The 21035-nt window shown below is 44.7% G+C and overlaps 1 protein-coding gene across 7 annotated transcripts in view; it reads left to right on the top strand.

Annotated features, from left to right (window-relative positions):
- Positions 1-21035, top strand: part of LOC308569496 (sodium channel protein type 5 subunit alpha-like) — a 223573-nt gene that overhangs the window by 49120 nt on the left and 153418 nt on the right. For all 7 annotated transcript variants that reach the window (XM_081163454.1, XM_081163452.1, XM_081163453.1 and 4 more), the window contains exons 6-7: positions 6555-6779; positions 18359-18422. In XM_081163454.1, coding sequence (XP_081019580.1) covers positions 6555-6779; positions 18359-18422 — 289 coding nt within the window. The remainder of the gene's footprint in view (positions 1-6554; positions 6780-18358; positions 18423-21035) is intronic.

Genomic DNA, 21035 nt, shown 5'->3' with positions numbered 1-21035 from the left:
GGGGGTGGGAAGAAAAGCCCTTGTCCCCCCCCCAGCCTTCAGAAGAGGTCCGGGGACAGACTGTCCCCGGACCTGGTCTGAAGGCGGTTTTCCTAGGAACGCATTAATTGATTTTCAATGCATTCCTATGGGAAACCGTGCGTCGCAAGACGAAAAACTCGCAAGACGAAGAGACTTGCGGAACGAATTAATTTCGTCTTGCGAGGCACCACTGTATGTTGAATATCACAGGCTGCAGAGAGGGGGTGGGTTATAAGAATCAAAATGAAATGTTCTGATGCCTGAGAAGATTAAACATGGAAAAAAAACCCCAACACTGAGGGGATTATATTTCTATTTAAAACCATAATAACTGGATGAATAGAACACAGTTTGGAAACTGACCTGAAAAATTAGTAATATTAGGGCTGCCTCTCCCATAAACCTACCCCAGGTGAACAACTGCTTTTTGATAGTTTGCTTTCTATAAACATAAAAATAAGAAAACCACTTACTATGTTCCTGTGTTGATTGGCCCCCACCCACTTTCAACACTTTTTTGTTGTTGTTGCAAGTTTGGGTTGGATCTTTAATCCTCAACTGATTAAAAATGCTGCTACACTCGCAGTATGCATTGCTACGATGATTGCTTGAAACCCCTGATAAGAGACCTGGCATATTAATACTGTGATAAATGTGAGACAGGGTTAGGACACACAGCCTGTTGCTCAATCACATACAGCAAGTCTAATAATAATAATAATAATAATAATAATAATAATAATAATAATATTTTATTTTTATACCCCGCCCATCTGGCTGGGTTTCCCCAGCCACTCTGGGTGGCTTCCAACAAAATATTAAAATACAATAGTCTGTCAAACATTAAAAGCTTCCCTAAACTTACAAGCTTACAAGCAAGGGACAGGGTTATGACTGTGGTTTAGCTATCTCTCCCTCCATAACCATATCTAACACAGCAGTTCCAAGAAAGGAGTAAGAAATAAAAAATAATGTTAATGGTAATATTTATTACACTCTCACCCCTCCTCACAACAACCCTGTGAAGTAGGTTAGGTTGTGGAGTGGTGATTGGCCAAAGGTCACCTAGCAAGCTCTATGGCTGGATTTGAACCCAGGTCTCTCCATTCCTACTCTGACATTCTAGCCACTATAATGCACTGGCTCCAAATAGTATATATGGTAGTAATGGGATTCCAGGCAAATCACACTTTGGGGACATGCTGGCAGGTTTTTATTGGTTTATACCAAGAAATCCTGCATGGTATGTCTTGCATAGTGCACACTTTCACACAAATCAGCCCGAGAACAAATGTTATTTTAGTCTCTTTAAGCCACATTTCCCCATGATGCTCAATCCACAAACCTGTGGTTTAAGGGCTCCCTGCTAACCAGGATATGAAAACTGGATGCAAAATCCAGGTTTCACATCCTGGTTTGAAATGAGCCCTTGAACCATCATTTCCCAGTTCAAGCATCACCCTATAATGCCATTATACCAATCTATGGTGCCACCGCTTTAGGAATGCTATGTAAAGTTCTTCTTGCCTCACCTCAAAAAGGACATTGCAAGGTTGGGAAAAGGTTCAAAAAGCAGCAACCCAAATGAGGAAAGCTTGCAGCATTTGAGTCTCTTTTTCCCCCGTTTAGAGGCAGCAAGTAAGAGGCGGCCTGCTAGAATTGTATAAAATTATGCAGTGCATAGACAGTGAATAGAGGAAAGTCCTTCTCTCGCTCATAATGCTAGATTGCGCTGACATCCATTGAAGCTGAACGCTGGAAGATTCAGGAGAGACAAAAGAAAGTACTTATTCACACAGCATATAATTAAGCCATTCAATTCACTCCCACGAGAAACAGTGATAGCCCCCGAAAGAGGATTAGACTAATTCACGGAGGACAAGGCTATCAATGGCTACTAACTATGATTGCTGTTTTCTACCTCCACTGTCAGAGGCAATAGGCTTCTGAATACTAGTTGCTGGAAACTACAGGAAGGGGAGTGTGTTATCGCTCTCAGTTTCTGCTTGCATGCTTCGCGTGGGCATTTGGTTGGCCACAGTGAGAACAGGGTGCTGGGCTGGATATACCGTGGGCCTGATCCTGCAGGGCTTTTCCGTCTGTCCTTAACTAGCATGGCTTTGCTGTAGCCTAGCACGCCTGGGGAGGAGAGAACGAAAGAAGTGAGGGAAGAACTGGAGGAGGGGAGCAAGATGAAAGAACGCGGAAGCGTGGCTCATCCTTACTCTGCCAGACAGGTATATTTGGCCTTAGTTGTATGACTTGTCTCAGTTAGCTCTCTGCTCCTGAGGTCTTTGACATGGCAGCTGCCCAAATGGTGCCTCATTAACTAGGTACTAGTCTGCTTTTTTTGAAGGGACGCGGGTGGCGCTGTGGGTTAAACCACAGAGCCTAGGGCTTGCCAATCAGAAGGTCGGCAGTTCGAATCCCCGCGACGGGGTGAGCTCCCGTTGCTCGGTCCCTGCTCCTGCCAACCTAGCAGTTTGAAAGCACGTCAAAAGTGCAAGTAGATAAATAGGTACCACTCTGGCGGGAAGGTAAACGGCATTTCTGTGCGCTGCTCTGGTTCGCCAGAAGCGGCTTAGTCATGCTGGCCACATGACCTAGAAACTGTACGCCGGCTCCCTTGGCCAATAAAGCGAGATGAGCGCTGCAACCCCAGAGTCGGTCACGACTGGACCTAATGGTCATTGCTCCCTTTACCTTTAGAGTGTTCTTGCTACCCCTTACTTATGTTTGGTCAGACATCTTCTGGTGTCCCCTTATATTCCCAGCTGTTGGATTATATTGCCTTCTGCCACCAGAGCCTTTTCAAAAAGCACACATTGCCTAGAATGTTATTTTAACAGGCTATTCATATGTTCCAAAAGAATTAGAATGTTTCTGCCAGTTTTACGTGCACCTGCCCATTTGTGATAGATGGTTTCTGTTAAGCAAGTCTTGCTTAGCTTAGTTCGTCTCTGTCTGCGCTCCCCCTTCAAGCTAGTTCGCAATCCGTCGAGACATCTTCATGCATTGGTCACTGATGTGTGAAAGGTGGCGCACAGCTATTCTTTGTGCTTGATCAGCATTATTCTCTGAGAGAGACTGATCCCACAATCCCGAGAGGAGGAAACATAAAGACTAATCCAGGGACAATGAAGACGGAGTGCGAGAAGCAAGCCAGCTTTTAACAAACTGCAACGGGAGGAGGTCTGGGCTGGACCTGCCTTTAGAAACAGGATCCAAATGGATTTCTAATTGATGGACTATTTGGCTGCTCTGTTCCCTGTTCTGTTGAAATAGAATCATTAGAAAGCTGATCTGCCTGCCTTTTTGCACCGACTTTGTTGCTGTGTGCCTTCGTGAGAACGTTCCCTCAAGGCAATGGCTTTCAGACTTTCTTCCTGCACAGAATCCTTCCAAACCAGTTCTGCTGAGAAACCCATAGGTGCTGCTATGGAACCTTTCTCTCTTACAGAAGATGCTGGGGAGCATCTTAGGGTGCACACAGCTCCTCTTGGGCCTCTCTGCTAACACATGGGAATGGCAGATGCTCTTGAGAACACATCCAATGCTCTTTCTGCAGAGGGGGTTCCATGGCTCACTTGTAGAGGAAATGTTTGGCACACAGAGGGTTCTGCCTTCAGTCTCCAGCAGAAATCTTTTTTATTTATTTTAATGGATTTTAACATATAAATTATAAAATGTACCACAAAACTTATCACTTATACAATCTTTTTAGACTTCCATCAGCACCTCTGATGATCCACCGTTTTAACCACCTCTTAACTTTATATTGCCCTTACATCTCTTAACAAATCATCCTTCCCCTTCTCCATTTTTGCAATACTTCCAATAATACTCCTCACAAAACTTCTTGCAAACCTACAAACGTCGTCTGATCTTCACAAATACTTTTCAAGTAGTCCGTAAATTTACTCCAGTCTTCCGTGAATTTCTGGTCCCGCCGGTTTCGAATCCTTCCTGTTAGTTTATCTAGTTCTGCATAGTCCATTAACTTCATCCTCCATGCTTCAATCGTCGGTAATTCTTCTTGCTTCCATTTTTGGGCCAGTAATATTCTTGCTGCTGTTATTGCATATAAAAAGAGCTTACATTCCTTTCTATTTATATCACTCCCCACAATGCCCAGTAAAAATGCTTCTGGTTTCTTTTTGAATGTATATTTCAACATTTTTTTCAACATCAGTCTCCAGCAGAAATCTAATGGCGTTCACCATGACAGCTCTCATAGCGGACGAGAGTCCGAAACGCCAGCCTTTTTAGAAACGCACGTAAACCCAAAGAGCAGCAATACACTGCATAAAGCTCCATTTATTAGGATCAGCATGAATACAATCCTGTGCATATTTTCCATGGAATAAGCTCCATTGAAGCGGGTGATGCTGCTAAATGATTACATTGGTTCAGCTTGTAAAACACACTGAGCTTTACCAAGAGATCTTCAGCCAGCTGAAATGCAACCGATAGCATTTAATTAAAAACACAAACAATCTCGCAAAGAAGCGTTACCATTAAAACGCTGGCAGGAAGTAGGAACTTCATCAAAGGAAAGAAAATTAAGCATCCCTTCCTCTGCTTGGTTTTCCTCTGTCTTCCTCTATGGTGATAAGTCACAAACAAACTTGTAAGCTTTGTTATCCCTTCATTGGCTTGCATTGGAGAGTTTTCATTCATCACGGTGTCCAAGCAGATGACTCCTGCTCTAAACTCCCCCTGCTCTCTCCTGCTCTAAACTCCCCCTTCACTGCACCACTGATCTCCAGCAGAAATATTCTTGTCTGGGACCTTAAAGAGTGCAGTAAAGGCAGTCAGTAATGGGCTGGCTGGACCAGTGTAAGTGAAGAGCTCTCTATTCGTCTAACAGGAAAGTATCCACAGATCACAGGCTAAGCACATACTTCACATGCAGAAGTTTCCTGCCTTCAGTTGCCAGCTGAAAAGGACCTGAGGTAGCTGGAGATGGGAAAGATTCCCATCTGGGTCTTTGGAGAGTTGCTGGCAGTCAGAGCAGGCAGTCCTGGTCTAGATGGCACTGAGTGGTGGCCAAGCTTTCTATCCAGGAAGCTTATTTGCCATGACTGATCTTCTCATTGAGGAACTCCCCGCCACAAGTTTCCAGTAGCCATAGGGGTTTCCTGAACAACACGGCATTAAGGAATTTGCAAATTTGGCAACAACTACCTGTCAACAACACAGGCAGCCAAACCAACCCACTCCACTCACCTGAACACCTGTTTTTCTTTAAGAAGTTGCTACCGCGTTTCACCATTGGGCCAGTTTTTTTGGCTAATTACCTCTTGCATACCAAAATCTGGTCCTATCGAAGTTGAACACTAGGGATTTCCTCCTACCCAACCAATGAAACACCAGAATCAAAGCCAAATTTTATATGTGTTCTAAGTTTAACTAATTTTCCAAGTTCACCCCTAACGCTGAAATCCAAAATGCTGAGAATCCAGTTGTAAACCTTTACATTTCTGGGCAGGGGATCTTACATTCACCCACTGTCAAAAATTCACAAAGGCAGCAATCCTATACCTGGTGTTAAGTCCAATTGAACTCGGTGGCACTGACTTCTATAAAAGTACAGGGAATTTAGGATGTTGGTTTCTGGTTCTCTAGAGTCTTTTGTTTGAGAACTTGAAATCACACACACACAAACCAGAAATACAAAGTTTATTTGAGTATATGTGTACACCCTATCTTGTTGGCTTAGAGCTTAGTTACAGACTTTTCCTCATCTTAAAAAACACCATTTATTATCAGATGTTCTGCAAACATACACACAGAGTCAGTGTGAAGGGGTGGCACCTTCAGGAATCTGCTGATGGCCCACACTCCAGGTGGAGTCCCGCTGACAAGAGCCCCCTGGACTTCCTGTATTGCAGAGGTAGATAAATTGAGGGATGGGAGCCCATGTATGGGAACTTGCCCAAGGCCTTCTGAAACCTTGGAGCTGATGCTATATGCATAACCCCTTGGCAGCTATTACCAGCCATTGTTCTTGGGTTTCACCAGTTTTGACCCTGCTTCTTAAAAGCATTTCATTGATCCCCAAGTGGTTGAGGACTGGAACCTTAATACCGCATTTACAAACAACATCGGGTGCAAGCCAAACCTTCTGGAATTAATGGCAAACGTCCCATTGAGATTCTCAGAACTACACCAGATCAGTAGGGAGGAAAATGTATGGAAGAAATTGGGACATAAGGATGGAACAGTCTTTACTTTCACATTGCACAGAGCGGGGCATACTCCCTGCCTCATTTCACTAGTCTTACCGGAATTATTTTCATTTCCCTCAGACTTCCAACAGATGTTTTGCCTGAGCTGGAGCCTCCAAATTCTCTCCGAATTTCACTACAAGTGAAATTCGATGGGAACTCTACCTATGCCATGCATTCACAACTGGGAGATACATGGGGTGGGTGTCTTGTAGATGCTACTAGTACTGACTTTTAATACCCGTACAATGCTCTTGCACTTTTGTATCTCATCCTATAACCTGCTAACCTTTGTCTCCTTAGGTTTGAAGACCATTGTAGGTGCCCTTATCCAGTCAGTTAAGAAACTTGCCGATGTGATGATCTTGACCGTTTTTTGCTTGAGTGTTTTCGCCCTCATAGGGCTCCAACTCTTCATGGGAAATCTGAGGCAGAAGTGTGTCCGGAAGTTTAACACCACCATTAACGGCACATTCATACCGGACGAGGAGAGGTGGCCATCCTTAGATGCTTTTTTAAATGATGCAGGTAAGATGCTCTCTTGGCTTCTGTGTTTTATGGTTTTTGCCAAATGCAAGTTTCTTCACTTGCATTTATTATGAAAATAAATAAATCCAAGTTTGACACCATGCGGAAACTCAGAGCTCTGTGCCAAGAAGCCTCAGCATTGTGTATGGAAACATTTAAAAAGCCAACTAGCAACTTTTAGCAGTGTTTGTTTGTTTGTTGGGATACTTCCAGGGGTGCCTCATCCTATATGAAGTCTCCTAGATGCTAAGATCTTCAGAGGTGTTTTTGCTTTGGGTCCTTCTGCTGTCTGGGCTAAGGTGGGCTAAGGAATGATAAGGAGCAGGGCCTCCTCTGTGGTGGCTTCATAGCCAAGGAAGCCAATTGGAACAACTCAGTAGGGATATTTAGGAAGCTGCTGAAAACTTTTCTATGGGGGCACATTTTTGGGAGCAGAATGGTTGTTGCTGCAACATTATTAGCATTTGCAGAGTGCTAGAGGTCTTGAACCAGAGACTCAGGTGAAGCTGGCCTCCAGAGAGAGAATGGAACTGAGGATACCAGCTCAGCAAACATCAGGCTATGAAAAGGACCAGTGGAATTGTACCATAATGCTTCTGATTCTGGTCTAGTGCCTGAGGAATTCTGTTCTCTGGCTGTATCTTTCCTCACTGATCTATTATGTGGCTTCGCTGCCCCAGTGTTTGACTGCCTCGCAGTTTTCCCAGGGTTCTGTTCTACAGGAACCCAAGGCTGCCTGGGAGAGCTGGGCAGTGCCCCTCCCAGAGGCCGAGGCAAGAGTTCAAGGCCCACAGAGCACCTTCAGGACCTTGGAGAGCTCCATAGTCACATAGAGGTAGCCTGATGAGCTGCTGCCTCTAGGAGCACCTTGCTCAAACTGAAGCCTAAAATATGATGTCTGGATTGTAGTGAAGCAACTCCCCAGAGGAGGGGACCTGCTGTTAAAGGGCTCTCACCTAATTATGTGAGGCACCTGTGTGGCTAAGAAGATGCTTCTGTACCAGACGAGGATAGTATGGCTGCATCTTCTGGTTGGGAAAGTGCTGAAGGTGGTCCTGGCAGTTCTTCACCCAAGTGCCTCTTCCCCCTTTGTGTCCATTGCTCCATGCCTGGCCTCTGAGTTGTGGGTCATGGCACCCAGCTTTAAAACCTGATTGTGGCTGCGTGCCTCCAAGCTGCCACCCGTTGCCATGCAATCTTGGCTGCCCTGGTGTTTATTGGCTTGTTGGTTTTAAGATGTTTTCTGATTACTGTTAGCTCCTGTGAGATACTGCTTATAGGCTAGCTGGCAGGGCTGTAGCTTTAGGATGAATGGGTGAATGAAACAGTTTGAAATCTTTCGGGATTTGAAGGCCAAGCAAGATGGCAAGAGGGTTAAACAAAGGGCAATTAGTTCACCAGGAAAGCAGCTCAGAGGATAAAGTATTTGTATCTTGCTTTGGCCCGGACATTAACAGAAGCCAGTAGCTGTCACTGGGCAAGTTAGTTGTTCCGAGCCCTTGGGATGTGTGCCTGTCAGGGTTCAAAGGATAGATGAGCCAGAGAAGCTTTGTGAGAAGTGATTTTAAAATATATGTGTGTGTGTGTGTGTGGAAATGCTACTGTTGCTTTGGGATTGCAGCCCAATTGAGCATCATAAACCACACTTTGGGTGGCATCTAGCAAAGTAGCTATGGTCACACAAGGATTTCCATTTGGGTAGTGGAACTTGCCCCTGTCTTTCCCCCAATCCAAAATCTGAACTGGAGGATTGAGGAAACCCCACAACAGATTTAAGTAGTGCATGGGGTTGGGAAGGGGAATTTCCATGGCACAGCTAGATATTATTGTGCTAATGTTGCTGCTTCATTGCATGCCACCCTTCATTTCTCTGCCTGTGATAAAACCCTTCTTGTGCCCCCCCCTTTTCTGTCCATTGCATGCACCTGTAACTAAACCATGCATGATTTAATGCAGAAAAAGGAGCAGGGATATAAATGTTTAAGATAAATGATGATAAGAAAATGAATAGTAGCGTCCCTGTCCCTTCAAGAACACACAGCATTACCTTCTCCCCATCAGTGGGAACGCTGCATTGATTACACTGCTTGCTGCCTATCTACAAACTTCCTGGCCAGCAACAAATATGCAATTCCAGACTTTACATCTAGATCAGTCCCAGTTTTATCAGGACAATGAAACAAGCAAACAAAAGCATTAAAAAGATGCATGTCTAGGCAGGCGTCTTGTGGAAGGGTAAAGAAATCAAATTAATAGATGAAGGATTGCAATACTCTGCTGCAAAACTAGTCTGTACAGGGATCCTGAAACAAGAGAACTATTGTGAGAGTGAGTGTCTGATTTAAGCAGGAAGTCAGGGCTGGAATAATAATAATAATAATAATAATAATAATAATAATAATAATAATAATAGAAGAGATTCCCTGCTGAACCATGCCTTTGAGGTTTCAATCTCATAGCTGTTACTTTCCCTTTATGAATGTATTTAACAGGGTTGCTGCCTTTAAAAAACAAAAACAAACAAACAACAAACATCGCTTCTTTTTAATGGCAACACATTCATCCAAACCTCAACAGGAGTGCCATTCCTGGCATGCTAGAATGGGTACATCTGTTGGATTTCTTCCTATTGTGCTGCTGTTTAAAAGACAACAAGCCTGGGAGCGTGGGTCTCTAACTGGTGGTTCAATACCAACAATTAGTGGATAGCTCAATGAAGATGTCAACTCAGCGTGCAGCCACCATGAAAAAGGTGAATTCCATGCTAGAGATCGATAGAAAAGGGAGCTGAAGTAAAAGCTGCCGATATCATCAAGCCAATATACAAATCTATGATGCAACTGCTTTTGGAATACTGTGTGCGTTTCTGATTGCTGTGCCTCATAAAGGATATTGTAGAGCAGGAAAAGGTGTAGGAAAGGGCAACCAAGGTTATTGTGGCAGGAAGAACTCCCCTGTGAGTAAAGGTTACAATATGTAGGACTTTAGAAGTGTTTTCCCCCCCTTAATGAATGTGGACTCATGTGCATGAACTTGCAGCTGGCATGCTATCACCACACACCACATAGTGAGCCCCATTGAATTCGGTGGTGCTTAATTCTGAATAGACATGCTTAGGAATGTGCTATGCAGTGTTCTGCCATGTAACACTCACAGCCTCTCAATACCTGTGCTGGAGAGGCTCATTCTGAATGGCTGTTAGCCAATTGCAGGACTTCTTTAACCAAAGGAACAGAACACCTGCCTTGCTTTTGAAACAGCACAGAGCAATCCACTTCAGGGTGAATGAATACAGCAGCCAGCAAGCATGGCATTTTTTCAGCATGGAAACTAAAGGGCTCAGGCAACAGTCCTTGGTGTAAGAACTGGGATGCGATGAAACCTGCTCCTGTTTTCACCTGTGAAATGTTAGAGAGTATGGCATCTGTCTGCCCCGGGAGGCAATGGAGGAGTGTGCCTTTGGGGGTGAGGTTGGAGGGTTGCAGTGCCTGCTGTGGCTGTAGAGACCGATGTGGGAGAGACATGTTTTGTTGCTGCAGCTGGGGCAGGTGAAGGCAGGTGAAGGGGGTTTGGACTGGGTGTCCATCAATATGCAGATGATACCCAGCTCTACCTCTCTTTCAAATCAGAACCAGTGAAGGCGGTGAAGGTCCTGTGTGAGTGCCTGGAGGTGGTTGGAGGATGGATGGTGGCTAATGGATTGAGGTTCAATCCTGACAAGACAGAAGTACTGTTCTTGGGGGACAGGGGGTGGGCTGGTGTAGAGGACTCCCTGATCCTGAATGGGGTAACTGTGCCCTTGAAGGACCAGGTGCGCAGCTTGGGAGTCATTTTGGACTCACAGCTGTCCATGGAGGCGCAGGTCAATTCTGTATCCAGGGCAGCTGTCTACCAGCTCCACCTGGTACGCAGGCTGAAACCCTACCCACAGACTGTCTCATTAGAGTGGTGCATGCTCTACTGGAATGCACTCTACATGGGGCTACCTTTGAAGGTGACCAGGAAACTACAACTAATCCACATTAATGTGTGACATTTTAGTGTATTTTTTGTCTTTGTTGGAAGCTGCCCAGAGTGGCTGTGGAAACCCAGCCAGATGGGCGAGGTACAAATAATATATTATTATTATTATTATTATTATTATTATTATTATTATTATTATTATTAATTACCCAGTTGTGCTGCTGCAGATGCACCATGGCATTTCCTCTGCCTGTGCTCCTCCCAGTGGTCATTCCTCCTCTGATCACTGCTGTGGATACATGACTTGTATGCCTGTCTCCAGGCACTGTGGTCATCCGCAAGAGATTGACACATGGCAAGGTGGATTTTGCCAGCCTTCATGTCATGTTTGCAGGCACCTTTGTAACTCAGAAGAAAAATTAGGAGAGAAAACTGGCAGAGAGTCAATCTGCACATGGTCAGGAGTTGCAGAAGGGAGGACTTGCACCCTGAACTGGTTAGGCCGTATCATTTCTTATTTCCCAGGCTTTAGCGCTTCATTGTTGTCATGTGGTTGTGGGGGGAAAACAAACCCAAGAACTCTTTAGGGCAAGTATGAGTGGCGGCGCTGGGGAATCAATCATTTTGTAAGTATTGTGTGGAGATGAATGACTTAACATCATTTGAGGGGTATTGATCACGCTACATAATAAGATTCCGCATTTCAATTGCTTGAAGATTGATGTCGCGAATGCAGATAAAGCGAGGATTAGGGACGCTAAATTCGATCAAACGAGGACCAGATTAAGTAAAAGCCTGCCAGTGTTCATTAGGAAGTGGTGTCTCAGACAGAATCCAGGGGAAATGGGAAGAGATGCCCATGCTTGCTCAGGGGATCATGGTCTATTCAAAGAAAGCCCGCATGAAAATAGGGGACCATGAATGAAGCATCTGGGGCAGAATCCAAATGAAATACCATAGGGCAATAATAGCCTTCCCAGGGGACTCAGGTTAAGCCCCAGGGATTTGTGGGCCTCTGGGAAAAGTCCTGGGGTGGGCCAGCACCCTCCTCTCAGTGGGCCTTCCCTTTACCACAGTACCCCTGCCACAGTGGAGTGTCGAGCATCAGAGAGTGCAGTGCAGGTAGGCAAAGATTTGCTTCTCTCTCCCTGCCACCAGACCAGCAATGAAGGTAGGTGCAGGATGGAAGACGGAGAGATAGGCAGGTCTGTGGGTGAGCAGGTGCTAGATGCTCACTGGAGCTTGGGAGAGGGAACAGAGTCTTTCACGTACCCAGTCATTTAGTTTTCAAGCCCAATGTGGGAGTCTGCCTATCACTGATCTTATGATGCCCCCCCTTCAAAAGTTGTTTTGGTCAATTGTAGTCCAGGAACATTTGGGAGGGCACCAGGTTGCCTAAGGATGTCCTGGGATATTGTCACTTGTGAGGCAGCAAATAATGTTCCTAAATTTCTTCTACTTACTGCTTATAGTTTTAATTCTGTACAGTGGTACCTCAGGTTAAGCACTTAATTCATTCTGGAGGTTCGTTCTTAACCTGAAAGTGTTCTTAACCTGAGGTACCACTTTAGCTAATGGGGCCTCCTGCTGCCGCCGCGCCATCGTTGTGTGATTTCTGTTTTCATCCTGAAGCAAAGTTCTTAACCTGAGGTACTATTTCTGTGTTAGCGGAGTCTGTAACCTGAAGTGTCTGTAACTTGAATCATCTGTAACCTGAGGTACCACTGTAAATGCAAAATGCTTGGGGCCAAAAACACAAAAACCACCCTCACAAAATTTACCCATTCTTTGCCATTTGGGTACTTTTTTGTCTCGGCCAATGTCCCATGCTGGGTCCCTCCCCAACCTGCTTTTTTGAGGAAAACCCAACCCAAAGAAGCAGATAAGTGATCGGCAAGTCCTAGGCTCTGTGGTTTAACCCACAGCACCACCCGTGTCCCATAATGTACTGAGGTTAAAATACAAATAGCTATTAGCCCCTGAAACTATCGAGTTTTTAGTTTTCCTGGATGAAGGTTAAGATGAAGGAATTTAGGGCATCACTCAGCCATTGCCGGCATTAAGATTCCACACACTATTTCCTGAACAGAATGTATATATACACCATTGGCTGGCTTGGAACTGATATATATATGTGTGTGTGTGTGTGTGTGTGTGTGTGTCAAATGCATAATATTAGAAGAACAACAATGCTTCGATGGTCAGAGGGGAAAACACACACATCCTATATATGGATCCTTCTGTGTGGGTGGACATTACGGTTTCTAGGAAAGAAGCTTAAAATTTCTGGCCTGCCAGCCTGACAGTGGGAAATACATCTTGATTGAGATATTAAGGGTACATTTAGTAATAAAATGGAGTTTAAGATTTATGAGTCAGCCTAGATTTATGAGATGTAAATAGCACAAGGCAAATATGCTGTTTGGCTTGGAGGGAAGCAAAACAGATCAATAGCTGGATGAATCTGAAGTCTGCCATCATGGGGGGGGGTACAGGGATTTTAAACCCCCCAATTGAACTATTTTAGGGGGAGCCCCTCCCAATGCACTTGACCCAAAAGCCACAGTCTAGTTTTGCCAGATATCCTGTGACTTGTCTATATATTGGGTTCAAGATACCTGAAATATTGCTCCACCCATTGTTTACTGGGGCTGTGCCTGGGTGGGTAGAGTCACCTGCCCTGCCCTGGATTCATTCAGTTCAGTTCAATTCATTCAGTTTGGAGACAGGGCTAATGGTTTTTTAGAAGGTTTTTTAAAACCTTTAAAAGCTTGATTTCAACCCTATTTTAAAATTGGTTCAGGAGGGGAGTTACACTGCTCCTTAGCAAGTGGCTTCCCCTTTGTGCAGGGAAGTTGCTCGCGAAGGAGATGTACCATGCACGGACCAATTTCCCTAACCATGGTTTATGCTCTGTAGTACATGTGAACGAGACCATTAATTAAAAATAAAACAGGCCCTGCGTTTGCAACCTAATCGTTCACAGCACTTCACAGGGAACGTTGTCTCAGTGATCGTTAAAGCAATTCTGAAAGGTTCACCGGTATTATTACAGGTAGCTGTGAGGGGAAGGAGAGCTTTCCTAAGGTCACTCAGTGACTTCGTAGTCAATAATGGCTGAGGGAGACTCTGCTAGTTCTCTTGACAAGTGACAGGAAGTTTTTGTCTGTGATTGTTCTGCAATGGGAGTTTCTTTGGAATCTCAAAGGCCATCTGGCCTCACCTACATAATTTCCTTTCTGGCATCTTTTCTGCATTGCATGAGGCAGTCGGAATCCTTGTGACTAAGGCTTCCTTGTCGTTTGAAAGTCTGCCTTTCGGATCCAATTATTCCGGCTAGAAGTGCCGGCCGGTTTTGCACCTCGGCTTGAGACGAGGCTGCGATACCTGCTGGAGGGGATGAGCGTTTCTTGATCGGTGGGAAGCCTGTTTCTGATAAATCTGTCTGGAAAGGTAGGAGGCTTTCTGCAACGCCAGAAGTGGGACAGAAAGTCAAGGAACATTGAGGGTCTGGCAACTGCTGAGTAACATCCCTGTATGCTCCAATGCTCCCACATCACAAGTCCAGACGGCTGGCCTTTAGCAAAGGAATCTCAAATCACATTGTTGGAAACTGTTTGCGTATCGAGGTCCCCAGGGCCACCCCAATAACTCACACATCACACAGAATTTTTTGTTTAAGATTTTTGGCATAATTTTGGCCACAACTTTATTAAAATACAAATTTGTGAGTGGTTGCTTAGCCATTGGTTGCGACTGTCTGCCCCCACCATGGGGGACAGACTGACATTCCGCACGATGCGAAAGTCAGAATAGGGGAATACACTTGGGGGTAGCGATGGAGCAGGGAACCTGCCCTCACCCCAAATGCAACCAGGAGCTGATTGCTATGGCCCGAGCCCCCTTGTCGGAGTGGACAAGCAATCGTTAGCCCCCAATTCCTTTAACGGAATCCCTTGCAACAGCAGCATTAGAGGGGTAGGCACAGCCAATCCATGCCCCTCAACCAACCAAACCATAAACCAATGCCTAACCGCAACCTTACAAGTTGTGACGATTTGCTACGCAGTAGGCAAAAACCAAATGGCCCCAGCCAATCAGCCAGATGGACAAAATTCCTACCAGGCCCCTGCCCCAAGAGCAGAAGACCCCATGGCAGGCATAGCAAGGTCAAAGCGAACAACCCTAATTCTAGGGGGGGGATGGGCAATCCAATGCACAGGCGAAAAGAGGAAGCCCTAGCCTCGTGCAAGGAGTTTTAGCATTAACTTCTTCCCAACAACAAGGGAAGCCCCAATTGCATCAGTGGCCAACGATCAATTAGCCCACCCCCAACTTTGGAGTGTCCTGGCGGCCCCCACCGCAACACATGCTCTTCATGAAGGAGGACACGCTATGTCAAGGAGAGAAAACTTACAGTAGTGCAACACTGGTTAAGCCTTTTTCTGCTGAGGGAGTTTGTGGTAGTTGAGGCTGGTTGAGTCCTTGCTTTTAGAGGGAGGTTAGTCAAAGCGAATTGAAACTGCTTGAGGCCTGTTTTTGTGGGGAATTGTGGCAACCAGGATTGGCTGATGCTGTGTATGTGTGTGCTGTTGTTGAATTTGATATAACAAACCCACTCAAACCCTTACAGACCCTCCAAGTGTCCCTATAGTCCAAGGACAGTTTTGGATTTACAGAACCCGTCCTGGTTTTGCATTTCATCCCACAATGTCCTGCTTTTCCTTAGAATGTCCCTATTTTCATTGGATAAACATTGGAGGGGATGACCTTAAAGGGTTCACAAGAGCACAAGGAGACTTCAGCTGCAGAGGAAGAGTTGTGGGCACCTGCAAATGCAATAAACATCTTCCATTCTTCTTTAAATTCGTTGCCGTCTCTTCCTCTTAGTTGCATTGTCAATTTTGCCATTTCAACATATTCTATTAATTTAACTTGCCAATCTTCTTTAGCTGGGATACCTTCTTTTTTCCCATGTTGTGAAAATAAAATCCGTTCGGCCGTAGTTGCATACGTAAACAAATTCTTTCAGGGACAAAGGTCTTGACTGTGAAGTCTGTACCTTTCATTGCTAGCTTTCTAACTCCAGAGAGGTTTGTTGTTTTGTTTTTATTTTTGGCATAACTATTCATTGTGAGAACCCCTATCACCAGACTAAAGCAGTACAGTCTCTTTTACCACCCCAGGGCTCTACCACTTCATTCCGCTGTGTTTCGTTGACAAGGCCCTCATCCAGCCCATAAGTGGAAGTGTCCCCAAATAACAGCCCCTTGTTTTTGTGTCAAGCTAGAGTGATTCCCCCCTTTGAATGGAAGGGGGACAGCTAGCACCGGCGTTTTATCTTTTATCTCTCCGTAGCTGGTATGAGGCTGCTTTCTGAACATTCCTTCCTGCCGCGGTCATGCTGTTATGCTTTATAGGCGCCTTGCTACATCCAGAGACAGCTAAGTTCCACTCAACACCATCACACCCAACATCTAGCTCCCTGGAGGTGGGGGAATGGTTGGGAAGAATACAAAAAAATAGAAGCTGTTTGTTATTGATTATGAAACAATGCAGCTTATCTGGAAGCAAGTTGCTGTTCAGCTCCCTTTGTATTATTCATTGCTGAGATGACTTTCTTTTTTTTCTTTATAGCAGAACTTTCAGCTCAAAATGAGTGTGCAAAAGATTCCCGGATTTTCTTTCTTGTTCATTTCACTTGCATCCCAGCATTTAGTCTGTCGAAGGCCACCATTTTTTGCATGAGTGAGGGCAGGAAGTTTAACCCTCATTCTGCCCGGCCCCAGGAAGGCAACCCATGAAAGTGTAGTGTTATTCTGAAGCCAGTCAAGAGCGAGGGATTATTTTTATTTTTTTAAGAAAGGCGAGCAAGGACATTGCTCTCAGGTTGGCACCACCATGCAACAGCGTTCTGAAGACAGAATGAGGGCAGGAACTCCTGTCCTCACTCCGCTGGGGGGAAAATGGCAGCTGTTATCTTTTAAGATGCCAGGAAGTGCTATAGGAAGTTCACCCCCTGCCCATTGCTCCCCTTCACTCCCCCCTTAAATATTGTTCCTGCAAATAGATGGTGAAATATGGAGAGATAGCATTTTGGCTTAGCCCTGACTAGTTGGTGATGGAAGTCATGGGCCAGAAGAAATCCTTAAGAAATGTCTCTGTGGGCTTTTGTTTGTTTGTTGCATCTCTTGACTATGCTGTGAACACAAGGGAAAGCCAGATATTTCCAAACGTAGGCGCGAGGATGTGCGCGAGGGATGACACCAAAAGCAGAACTCTCTTTCCCTCTTTCTTGCTCTTCCTTGGTTGGGCAAATGTGGTGCCAGGCGGACCATTATCTTGTATTTCATTTCATTTCACTTTTAATTTGTATGCCGCCTTTCTATATTACTACACACAAGGCAGTTTACAAGCTGAAGAAACAACAAAATAAACAGCAAAAATCACACGCCTAATAACAATCTGATCCGATACAAAAAAAGGTCACAATAACTTTAAAATAAGCAACTCATATCAAATAAAGCAATGTTCAATAATCCATTAGGATATAATAATAAACAGTAAAATTAAATATAGCAAATAATACAGTGGTACCTCGGGTTACATATGCTTCAGGTTACATACGCTTCAGGTTACAGACTCCGCTAACCCAGAAATAGTGCTTCAAGTTAAGAACTTTGCTTCAGGATAAGAACAGAAATTGTGCTGCAGCAGCACGGCGGCAGCAGGAGGCCCCATTAGCTAAAATGGTGCTTCAGATTAAGAACAGTTTCAGGTTAAGGACCTCCAGAACGAATTAAGTACTTAACCCGAGGTACCACTGTAATTGAACAGTTTACTCTTAACAATTATAACAAAGAATTACTAAACTATAATCAGTAAAAATAACGGCAAATCACAATGCATAAAATACCACGAAACATGCAAAATCATGTAAAAGGATCAAGGTGAGAAACAAGGATGCACAGCTTATAAATTTGTTTTTGTTTTTGTTTAATAAATACCCATGGACTCCCTTCTTCCCCACTGCTCCTGCTGTTCTCAAAGTCATGGTCTGGGAAAGGCTCCTAGGGCTGGAATGGGTGGGGAGAGGCAGGTGGAAAAAGCCTTTGCCTGATGGATAGCACAAGCCTTTCTCCCCTCACTTGTATACAGGCCTCACCTTTGCTTCCAATAGAAATCCAGCTCCTCTCCTTATCTGCAGAGCAGCAGCATGAGGAGTCTGTGTGCAAGAATCTTATGCAAGAGGACGCCACCTCCATGGGGGCAATGGACTGGGAACTGTAGTTTGGGGAGGATGCTTAGTTTAGAGATTGCGGCTGCTGCCTTCATAAAAGGGACTGCCCAAGGTATAGGTTCATAGGGTTGACGTTGTGGTATTGTTTTCCTATGGGCCTCCATGTTGACAAAATGCAACCTTGCATGTAGAAAACTAGTACACCTGGGTGAAAGATTCTAGCCCAGTGCTAGCCTTCTGTGTCGCAAGGAGTTTTTGCACCATTCTCCACCTACCGTAACCAGGCCAGGGAAAGATCTCAATTTCTCCCAAGCTCGCTGCACCTTTTGTGAAGGAAACGTGCTGGAAATAAACGCAGACTGTCTTTGTGTTGCAGATAACTACTTCAAAAAAGAGGGCACCATGGACGCACTACTTTGTGGCAACAGCACAGATGCTGGGTAAGTAATATTTGGTGATAGTTAAGCAAAACCTAGCATTATTACACCTTTTTAATGAGGTAGCACTTCATAGTTTCTGCGTTGGCACCGGCATTCCTTCTGTCTAAATTATGTTTTTAAAACAGTAAAATACAGCCTCTTTAGGAATGTTGTTAAGAACAGAGCTAATGAAACACCCATGCTAGGGCTTATTTATTTTATAATATATATATTTATTTTGCCCCTCTCCCCCTCAAATATAGTTATTAGTTCAGCTCTGTCCTACTTACAGGAGAATGGAGATTTCCCCTTCTAAGGGTCAGCAATAATAGACATGGCGGTGGTGGTGAATCTTTCAGGCATGATAATGCAATTTTCCAAACAGTGGGGGAGGAAGAGTGATGTGTCTTGCCAGTTCAAAGCCGCATTCTTTCGGAGTCTTATTACCAGTTCTTTCTTTAGCCGTTCATTTCTTTTTTTTTCCTCCTGGAAACTTGATAATGTGTTTGATGTTGTGGATTAGTGCCTTTTTTAAAAAAAAAAATGAAAATGAAAAAAATATGAAAGAAAAAGAAAGGGGGGGAATAAAAGTGAAATGTGGGAGTGAGACATCAGAAATACAAGGGAGAGACTGATTGATGATTAATTCCAGTGTTCTCCCTCGGGAGATGAGGGAACAGGCTTGTGTTCTTTGGAAATCACTGAAATGGCATTTGATTCTGGAAGTCTAAAAATTGTGGCTGCTTCGGAGACTGACAGGTGCCCTCTTAGGAACATAGGAAGCTGCCATGTGCTTAGCCAGACTGCAGGTACTAACCCAGAGTTGCCTACTCTGACAGGCAGAGGCTATCCAGCGTTTCAGGCAGCAAGCTCTGCCCCTAAGCTACAGGCACCTGAGGCTCGTCTGCATGTTCAGTGAAGGAACTTTTGCCCTCACCGGTTCTGGAAGGCTCCTATAGAAGAGTCCCGTACGAAACAGAGACATTGTGCCTGCCCATTAGGGGAAACAGGAAGCCCCGAACATATATTTTTTAGATGTCTTTTTTATGTTGAGATCCATTGATCCTTTGCTGAAGAGGCTCTCCGATCTTTCAGACAAGTCCAAACTTAATTCTCTCATCTTAGGCAAAGATCACAAGATGACCTGGCTGGTAGCCAGATTCTGCACCCAGATTTGTAGGCACTGCTCATCCTCTAGAATAAAATAGCTCACTAGGGAAATGCTGAAGTTGCCCTTTGGGGTGCCTCAGGGTCAATTTTTTATGGTAGCCCAAATCTCAGTTGTACGGGTGTATGTATATATCTCAATTTTAACTCATGAGCTTATTGCTGCAATCTGCTCCAATTGTATATTTTATCTTTATGAACGTTGTTTTTATTGTGTTATGTTACATGAGCTGGTCTTTTCTATCAATCAGTGAAGGAACTTAGCGCAAGGAAGCATTGCAGGAGCAGACTCTGTCCTCACACTACGCATGTTCCATTCAAACATCTTTAATATGTCTTAGTATATGTGATGCAATTTCATTGGGGTTGTATTTCACAAAGAATGGATGGTACTGGAGAAAGGAGGTGGCAGTTGGCAATTGGCAGTTGGGAGTTGACAGTTGGAAGTTGGCAGTTTTTCCCGTTAGCTCTATCCTGACTATGAAGATGAGAGCAGTTTGTAGATAATACTTGTTGTTCAAGAGTTGGCAGCCTGAAAAGTAAAGATTTATTTTCAACCATTTGCGTGTTCAGACCCAGAGACCTCCCCCCTAAACAAAGACACATTTGACTCAAATTTTAGTTTTGGTTTTTGGCAGAATTTAGGCCACAACTTTATTGCTTACAGAAAAGTGAATGGTTGCATAGGCTCTGGTTTGACTAGCTCCCTACACCCTTGCAGGTAGCACTGACCCAGAGCTCTATCATAGGTCAGCCAAGGGTGAACACCTGAGGCAGGTGAAAAGCCTGGGAACAAACTCTGTTCACTCCCCAGATGCTCCCCTGGACTCAGGCACGGGCACAACCCCCTTTCGGGGGTTCACCAAAACAAGTTGAGTCCCTGGATTCCTTTAACGGAATACCCTTCACGTAGGGATGGCGAGACTGTTCTCCCATCCCTATCACCTGAACCAGAGCCTATCTGCAACCTTACAAGTTGTGACGATTTGCTACGCGGCAGGAGAAACCCAACAGCCAATCAGCAACAGCCAATCAGCCAAATGAGGTAAATTCCTGCCGTGCCCCTGTCCCAACGACAGACAACACACAACGGCATAGCAAGGTCAATCGCAAAATGCCCTAAAATTAGGGAGAGGTGGGCGGGTGTTCCAAATGCATGCGCTGAAAGAGGAAGCTTTGGGACACGTGCATGGGTTTATATAGGTCCCTGGATCCGATTAGACTGTACCCCATTGGCCAGATTAAACCCAGCAACGAGGGACCTACCAATATGGTGTTGTGGCTATCCAATAGACCCACCCACAACCAGGAGGTCAGTCTCCAGGTCTCACAGCAACACGTGCCCTCTTTTAGGGAGGACACGATTTTCGAAAGTCTCCGTTGACAAATGTTTTGGTTTTCAAACGCCATAAACCCCGAAGTAAATGCTTCGGTTTTCAAACATGCCTTGGAAGTCAAACATGCCAC

Source organism: Podarcis bocagei, assembly GCF_964188305.1.
Source record: "Podarcis bocagei genome assembly, chromosome: 12".
In the NCBI taxonomy this organism is placed as follows: domain Eukaryota; kingdom Metazoa; phylum Chordata; class Lepidosauria; order Squamata; family Lacertidae; genus Podarcis; species Podarcis bocagei.
This window is presented reverse-complemented; position numbering and strand designations above follow the sequence as displayed.